Source organism: Arachis ipaensis, chromosome B08 (assembly GCF_000816755.2).
Source record: "Arachis ipaensis cultivar K30076 chromosome B08, Araip1.1, whole genome shotgun sequence".
In the NCBI taxonomy this organism is placed as follows: domain Eukaryota; kingdom Viridiplantae; phylum Streptophyta; class Magnoliopsida; order Fabales; family Fabaceae; genus Arachis; species Arachis ipaensis.
Window position 1 is genome coordinate 125,858,107 of NC_029792.2, and position 8,506 is coordinate 125,866,612.

General features: G+C 42.8%; 1 protein-coding gene across 4 annotated transcripts in view; it reads left to right on the plus strand.

Annotated features, from left to right (window-relative positions):
* LOC107611718 (flavin-containing monooxygenase FMO GS-OX5-like) overlaps nucleotides 1–8,506 on the plus strand; it is a 10,982-nt gene that overhangs the window by 1,106 nt on the left and 1,370 nt on the right. For 2 of the 4 annotated variants that reach the window (XM_021110073.1, XM_021110076.1), the window contains exon 2: nucleotides 8,086–8,223. The exons of 1 other annotated variant lie outside the window; for it this stretch is intronic. In XM_021110073.1, coding sequence (XP_020965732.1) covers nucleotides 8,086–8,223 — 138 coding nt within the window. The remainder of the gene's footprint in view (nucleotides 1–8,085; nucleotides 8,224–8,506) is intronic. One more of the 4 variants, XM_021110074.1, reaches the window with a different exon arrangement.

Consider the following 8,506-nt stretch of genomic DNA (forward strand, 5'->3'; position numbering starts at 1 on the left):
ATAGATTTTTTATTTTTTTGATTTAAATATATTGAAAAAATCAAGATTTTAAATACTGTTAGAACATTTTTAAAGTAAATTCTTATTTAATACTTTTCATAAATTTTATTTTTGAAAGTAAAAGAGCTCAACACATTAGAGTGGAGCAAACAGTATCAAATAAAACAAAAAGACAGGCAACTCCCACAAACTCCTTTAACAGAGAACCAACATCCCTACGTCATCTCCGGCATAGCCATCAACAACCCTAGGAATGCACACCTCTCCACTCGTCGCAGCTAAGGATGGTCAATGTGATGATATCTTCTATGCCTTTCTTTTGGTTCTGAAATATCCTCCTATTTCGCCCCATCCAAATATGCCAAATGATCGCACCGAAACACCTTAATCGCTGCTTTCGATCTTCTTTCCTTCGCGGCTCATCTGTCCAAGTCAGGAAGTGGTCCTTCATTAACCCCGGGACAACCCATAGTCAGCCAGCCATAGATAACCATGCACTCCACACCTGCTAAGCAAAATCACAGCTAAGAAACAAGTGATGGACTTGTTCAACGTCCATATTACATAAAACACAGCTCTTATCATCCTGGCTAATAATTCCGATCCGACTTAGCCGTTCTTTGGTGTTCACTCTGCCTACCAGGACGAACCAAGCAAACAGCTCCACCCTTGGTGGAACCAAACCTTTCCAGATGGTCTTTGTGAAGCTGTAACTGGTTACCTCCTCCGATAGCATTCCTTCTTGTAGCACCTGCACAAAATAATTAGTCGAAAAAATACCAAGTTTATCATATTTTCACACAACTCTATCCTCCCTATTATTCACTAGCCTCACAGGTCTCAAAGCCTCACGTAACTGACTCAGAAGGTCTAACTCCCATTGAAAGAGCTTCCTCCTCCATTGGAAATTCTAAACCCACTATAGCCCATCCCAAAACCCACATTCCCTAATCACCGCCCCACATTGGTTTGAAACAGAGAAGAGTCTAGAGAACCGATCTTTCAAGGAACCACACTACAACCAAATATCCTCCCAAAACCGGGTCTTTCGTCCGTCCCCAATCTCCATTGCCAGACCTGTTATCATCTTATCCCGCAGATGTTGCTCCTGAAATTCTATATGGCAAACATCCTTCCATGAGCCTCCTCTAGTAGGCAGCACTTGAGAAGCCAGTAACTCATTCGGCCTCAAGTTATTACAGGAGCATACCACCTTCTTCCATAATGGGCACTCTTCCTTAGCAAAACGCCACCACCACTTAAACAACAGTGATGAGTTCCGAATCATAGCATCCCCTTCTCCCAGCCCACCGAATTTCTTTGGCGCTTGTACCAACTCCCAGTTCACCAACGCCATTCCCTGTCTCCCATCCTCCTTACTCCACAGAAATCTTCTCTGTAAGGAAATTAGCTTCTCAGCGACTGCCTTCGGCATCTTGTATAAGCCAGATAATACACTGACAGACTATTCAAGACTGATTTTATAAGCACCAGCTTTCCCGCTTTATTTAACACCTTAGCTTTCTAAAGGCTTAGTTTCTCTTCCACCTTATCGATTATCGGCTTCCAAATCTTAACCAACCTCGGATTAGCTCCTAAAGGGACTCCGAGGTATTTAACAGGGAGCGTACCTTCCTTGCAACCCCACAAACTACACATACGATGCACCCACTGCTCGTCACAGTTGATTGGAATCAAGTTGGACTTATCGAAGTTGATACTGAGCCCTGACATCAACTCAAACCATCACAGCAACCGCTTGTAATTCTGCATAGTCTCATCAAACAGAGAAGAGTCTAGAGAACCGATCTTTCAAGGAACCACACTACAACCAAATATCCTCCCAAAACCGGGTCTTTCGTCCGTCCCCAATCTCCATTGCCAGACCTGTTATCATCTTATCCCGCAGATGTTGCTCCTGAAATTCTATATGGCAAACATCCTTCCATGAGCCTCCTCTAGTAGGCAGCACTTGAGAAGCCAGTAACTCATTCGGCCTCAAGTTATTACAGGAGCATACCACCTTCTTCCATAATGGGCACTCTTCCTTAGCAAAACGCCACCACCACTTAAACAACAGTGATGAGTTCCGAATCATAGCATCCCCTTCTCCCAGCCCACCGAATTTCTTTGGCGCTTGTACCAACTCCCAGTTCACCAACGCCATTCCCTGTCTCCCATCCTCCTTACTCCACAGAAATCTTCTCTATAGGAAAATTAGCTTCTTAGCAATTGTCTTCGGCATCTTGTATAAGCTCAGATAATACACTGGCAAACTATTCAAGACTGATTTTATTAGCACCAGCTTACCCGCTTTATTTAGCACCTTAGCTTTCCAAAGGCTTAGTTTCTCTTCCACCTTATCGATTATCGGCTTCCAAATCTTAACCAACCTCGGATTAGCTCCTAAAGGGACTCCGAGGTATTTAACAGGGAGCGTACCTTCCTTGCAACCCCACAAACTACACATACGATGCACCCACTGCTCGTCACAGTTGATTGGAATCAAGTTGGACTTATCGAAGTTGATACTGAGCCCTGACATCAACTCAAACCATCACAGCAACCGCTTGTAATTCTGCATAGTCTCATCTTCTGGTGGGCAGAACAGAATGGTATCATCGGCAACTGAAGGTGTGAAAGCTCCACACTGTCTCGACCAACCAGCAAAAGGAGAAATATGGCCGTTCCTGACCGCCTCACCAATCATCCTATGCAGTACATCGACAACCAGCACAAACAAGAAAGGAGAAAGCGGGTCTCCTTGTCTCAAGCACCTTTCCATTTTAAATGGTTTAGACGGCGATCCATTAATCAAAACCGACATCGAAGCTGTGGTCACACACTCCATAACCCAAGCCCTCCACCTACGCCCAAACCCCATCTTCTCCAGCACAATATCCACAAAACTCCACTTGACTCTGTCATATGCCTTTTGGAAGTCTAACTTTATTATGGCTGCCTCCTCCTTTCTCCTTTTAAGCCAGTGCACCGTTTCACATGCTATGAGAGCCCCATCATGAATTTTTCTACCCTGCACAAAGGCACTCTGAGTCTCTCCTACTAGCACAGGCATCACTGCTCTCATCCTCCTAACAAGCACTTTCGAAATGACCTTATATACACACCCAACCATACTGATAGGTCTGAGGTCTTTAATTTCCTTCGCACCAGTGAACTTAGGAGCCAGCGCCACCCACGTAATATTGAAATCCACGGGTAGCTTGGATGTCTGAAAGAACCCCATAACAGCTCCCGTAAATTCCGCCCCAACCTCCTCCCAGCACCGCTTAATGAAATTTATGTTGAACCCATCACACCTTGGCGCCTTCGAAGACTCACAATCCCACACTGCCTGCCTGATTTCCTCAGCTGATGGCATCGCCTCCAGGAACACAGACTCTTCCTCAGCTCTCTTAGCCACCAGACCATCCCTGAATCCCAGCAATGGAGAACTCTCCTGATGATACAGATCTTTATAAAACTCTCTTATAGCTATTTTTATTCTAGCTTGGTTCTTAACCAGTCTTCCATTGACTACCAAAGCATCAATCCGATTATTCCGCCTTCTTGCCGATGCTATATTGTGGAAGTATCTTGTGTTTCTATCCATTTCCTTTGCTTGCCGAGATCGAGACATTTGCTTCCAGTGAATTTCTTTCCTCACATATCATCTCTCACAGCAGGTAACTAACGCCTTCCTTCTAGCCTCCGTAGTTGCATCATACACTCCAGTACTTACCAAGTCATCAATCTTTTTTATCTCTTCCTCAAACTTCAAGATCTTCTTGTCCATCTCACCAAAGTTGTTCTTGTGCCAATTTCTCAAAGGACCCGCTAGCGCCTTCAATTTATATGTGAATCGCAGCTCCCCTAGACCCCTTGATTCCTCCTTGACCATCCGGAGAAAGCCGTCATGTGTGAACCACGCATCAAGGCTTCGAAAAGGCCTAGGGCCTCCCTTCATCCGCTGCTCTTCCACAATAATAGGGCAGTGATCTGACAAGCCCCTTGGACCCCTCTTAACCGAATCTCAGGAAACTCTTCTAACCATTCCACACTCACCAAAGCTCTGTCTAGTCGACTGCAAGAACGACCTCGAAACCACGTGAACTTGCGATCTGTAAGCGGCAAGTCCACTAGGTGCATATCCTGAATCCATGACTTGAAGTCCTCCGCTGACACAAGTAAGTTAACAGTCCCTCTCCGTTCTTCGGCATTCACTATCTCATTAAAATCCCCATAAAGCAGCAAGAAACTTGACATAACCCACCAATGTAACTCAGCTCCTCCCACACCTGTCTCTTCTCTTCTCTACTATGTACACCATAAATCAAGAAAAAAGCACAGTTGAAACTATTCTTTAGCAAAACACCTTCAACACATAACCACCTTTCCCTCTTATAGCAGTTATTCATATTAAAATACGTGTCATCCCAAATCATCAAAAGCCCCCCGGATGCACCGTCCGACCCTACATATTCCCACCCTGCCCCAGTACACCCCCCAAATCCTTTCCACATCAAACCTTGTCACAATCTGTCTCTTAGTCTCAATCAAGCCTACCAATCTCAGGTTATGTTTATATTTTAAATTCTTCACCATTCTCATCTTCGCACCATCACGTAACCCCCTAACATTCCAAGAACAGAAAGTCATTTAGAACTAATTTTACACACCTGACTTTTAATTTTAGGTCTGCATCGCCGCAGCTTCGCCTTCTGTTTCGCCAATTTCCTTTTTTGTGTTATTTCTTCATTTTGAGCCTGAAGAATTGCCATGATGTCATCTTCCTCATTGCACAACACCGTCCCTGATTCCAAAGCCAGCTCCAAGGTCTTTTTATTTTCCAACAATTGTTCCTCCAAGCACTGGGTATCCGTATCCCCCTGTTCACTCCGATTTCCGTCTGCGTCCCTTACCCTGGCATCCCCATCAGCCATGCTCACCTCTCCCTCTTCCACAGCAGCGTGGTCGTCTCCATCCTCCTCGGCTTCCACCATCCTCAACGCAGCTTCAAGACCCTCCTTCTCAACCGGATCGTTGGGTGTAGGTGTGGCTTCGTCAATCTCAAGACCAGCCACCCCGTCATGGCCTGCACGAACTCTGCCTCCGATTCGTGCCCAGTCATCATCATCGTGGCCCAGCCTTCTCCCTGGATCTGAGGCCAGCCGTCTCTCTTCGCTAGTCACCTCGAAGCTGGTGTCTCGCTCCCCCTAAAGGCAACGCACGGTGTCAGCGAAGGAACCCTGCTACGCGTTTAGGAGCGCCTTGGAGGGTTGCCTAGCGCGCTTCTCCTGACCCGGTTCGAGCCCAACGGCTGAGGGGATGAGGCCCAAACCGGTAGAGCCTTCTTTCTTTCCCACAAAGCTGTGTCTGGCCCAATGCTTAGTGCAGCCCCCTTTTTTTGTTTTTTCCTTTCCCATAGGGCTGTGTCTGGCCCAATGCTTAGTGCAGCCCCTTTTTTTATTTTTTTCTTGTGATTAGATGAGATCCCTTTTAGCCCATAATGCAACGTACCAAAATCACCAGTCACGGTTCTATCTGAATCTGCTTCGTAACTGATACGGTTTTCACAGTCAAAATTAGTAAGCTCTTGAATGTCGCAGCTAATTGGAGACGTTACTAATTTTCTGCGATTCTGATTTTCACTGCCCTTAATCCACTCATTTAAAATATCAGCAGAAATTACTAATCTGCCCTCCTCGTCTGCCCCTCCACGGTTCATCGCCATTTGCGAAACTTCATCTTGCTCGACTCCCTTTGATGAATTTTGCCACCTTTTTTGCCACTTATCTCCCTCGGTACTCGTACTTGCTATGCTACGATTCAAAATCCCATCGGTTTTGAACCCACTATCCAAAAAACACTCACTGCTCTGCATTCCCCCCATTCCATGCCCATTCTCTTTCACCAAAACGTCAAATCCCCCGGATCCAACAGAGACATGGATCCTCTACTGAATCACTTCCATAACACCCGTATCAACCAATACACAACCTACAGTGAAGGAACTGCACAATTCTATCTCTTTTGCACAGCCTACTACTGCTCCCCATTGACCTCCTATCAACTTAAAAGTGTCGACTGACCATGCATACAACGGGACTCCGTAACACTCGAGCCACACCCTTCTAGTATCACTATGCTCCGAATCGTTCCACCTTCTCACCTTGTGAAAATTTTGCAGGAGATAATTCAACCCAAAGATGTAAGCTTCGTCTGCATTCAGAACACTATCAAAGGTCAAGAGAACTTTAAAAGCTCCCATTTCCCGAACTTGGACGACAGAAGGCATATTCTTAGCTATTATATCCCTCAAGGAGTTAAAATCAATCGGCTTCGTCGTAATCCCTACAAAGCTTCTCTATAACCATCTAATATTTTCTGGCACCACGGCAGCTTCTAGCATCTTAGTCTCGTCAGTCCCATAGCGGGGTTTTACGATTTCCTTCGTCCGTCCCTCTTTCTCAATTAGCAAGGAGTCTTCATCGCATATGATCCGATGTGGTTGTTGTGCCGATGGGTCTGGTGCACAATCTTCCCGTCGTCCCTTGTCACCATTCGTTGGTTTCGACATTCTTCTGTACTTCATCTCGCCTACAAAGATAATCTTACTTCTCAGCCTCAGGCAATTCATTTCCGCTATAGCTTTCAACGCCCCTCCTTTTGTCATGTACTGGATGAAGGCAAACATGTAAATGTCTCCGTTCTTCCATTTTCGGGACAGGTAAATATCATTGATGCGCCCAGTTCAGTTGAACAACTGAAATAACTCTCTTTTTGATATATCTTCTGGGAGATTATCCACAAAGATGGAGAAAGATTCAGATTCCAGTCGTCGATACTCTTCTCTGTTTCAAACCCTGGAATCCTTACCACGATCCTTAGACCTACCCCTCACCATGTTCCCCATGCTCTCGCTCTATTTAAAGTAAATTCTTATTTAATACTGTTCAGAGAATATAATTACATACTGAAAATTGAAAAAGCCTCTTATTTGTGATACTAGCATGAAATTGAAGCAGCAAATTAAAATAGTACAATATTTGCATTATAGGTGTTTGACTATTATTGTGAATCGTGAAGCAAAATTTGCTTCATAAGATACACGTATTTTGAGATTTAAACTAAACTGAATTAAAAATTACAATAATATTCGATTAATATTTTTATAGAATATACGTTAAAATATAAAATATATATTAAAAATAAATTAAACAACATATATTTATATACAAATATATAATAATTGATTTAATAGTTATTTTTTTTGTGCATATACACAAAATACACAAATACATTTTGAATAGTGTGTACTGCAAAAGCATTATTATGAGGGGAATGCTATCCTACCCTCTCTAAAGTAATATGTAAGTTACCTTATCTGATATGTCACATTTTAATTGAGTGTTTATTTTAACCTGAGTTACCTTTTGTACTCTTTCGTCGTTGCGCCTCCCAAGCATCACTGTCTCATTGGTGTTTCGTTTTCTCTTCCCAAATCATTCTTTACTCCAACTCTCTCTAATTGCATTTACTCCTCCACACTCCTTCGTCGTCGTCATTACACCTCCCAAGCATCACCGTCTCATTGGGTGTCTTATTTTCTCTTTCCAAATCATTATTCTAGAAAAGGTACTCCAACTCTCTCTAATTACGTTTACTACTCCCCATTGTACTCCTTCATCGTCGTCGTTACGCCGTCTCATTGGGGGTCTTGTTTTCTCTTCCCTTCCCAAATCATTCTTCGAAAAAAGGTACTCCAACTCTCTCTTATTGGGTTTACTCCTCCCCACTCATTTGTCGTCGTCGTTGTGCTTCTTAAGTATTACTGTCTTATTGGGTGTTCTATTTTCTTCTTCTGTCAGGCCGTCACCGTCTTCGTTTTCAAAGATATTATTAACTCGCATAAAATTAAAATAACTCTAGTTAAAATAAACACCCAATTAAAATATGACACATAACTTATATATTACTTTAGAGAGAGTAAGACAGCATTCACCTTATTATGAAATGCGTTAAAATGATGAAAGCCTATCAATTTGTCATGAAATTCATTCATAATCCTTACTTAATATGCAGATTGTGGTTATAGTTGGTTATGGAGCTAGTGCTTTTGATATCGCGGTAGATATTTTACCATTGGCAAAGGAGGTTCACGTAGCAACCAAAGATAATCGATTCGGCGTCATACTCAATGATGTAAGATACCATAGTATGGTACGTATCCACTTACGCCAATATTTCGATCCGTTTAACCCTATCTATTTAAAGGTGGAAATTCAGGTGCAGTCGACTTTACGTGAAGTTGATAGCTGAAAGCTATTAGATAAAAATTTAGTCAAATCAGTCAAATCATCTAACGTCTCTTAACTTCACGTGAGTCGACGTACCTAAGTTTTCATCTTATTTAAATTTATAAATTTAAATTAATAGATTAATTATATATTAAGTATATACAAAAATTTGAAATAAAAGTTTGATTTATTTAAAAGAAATTTTT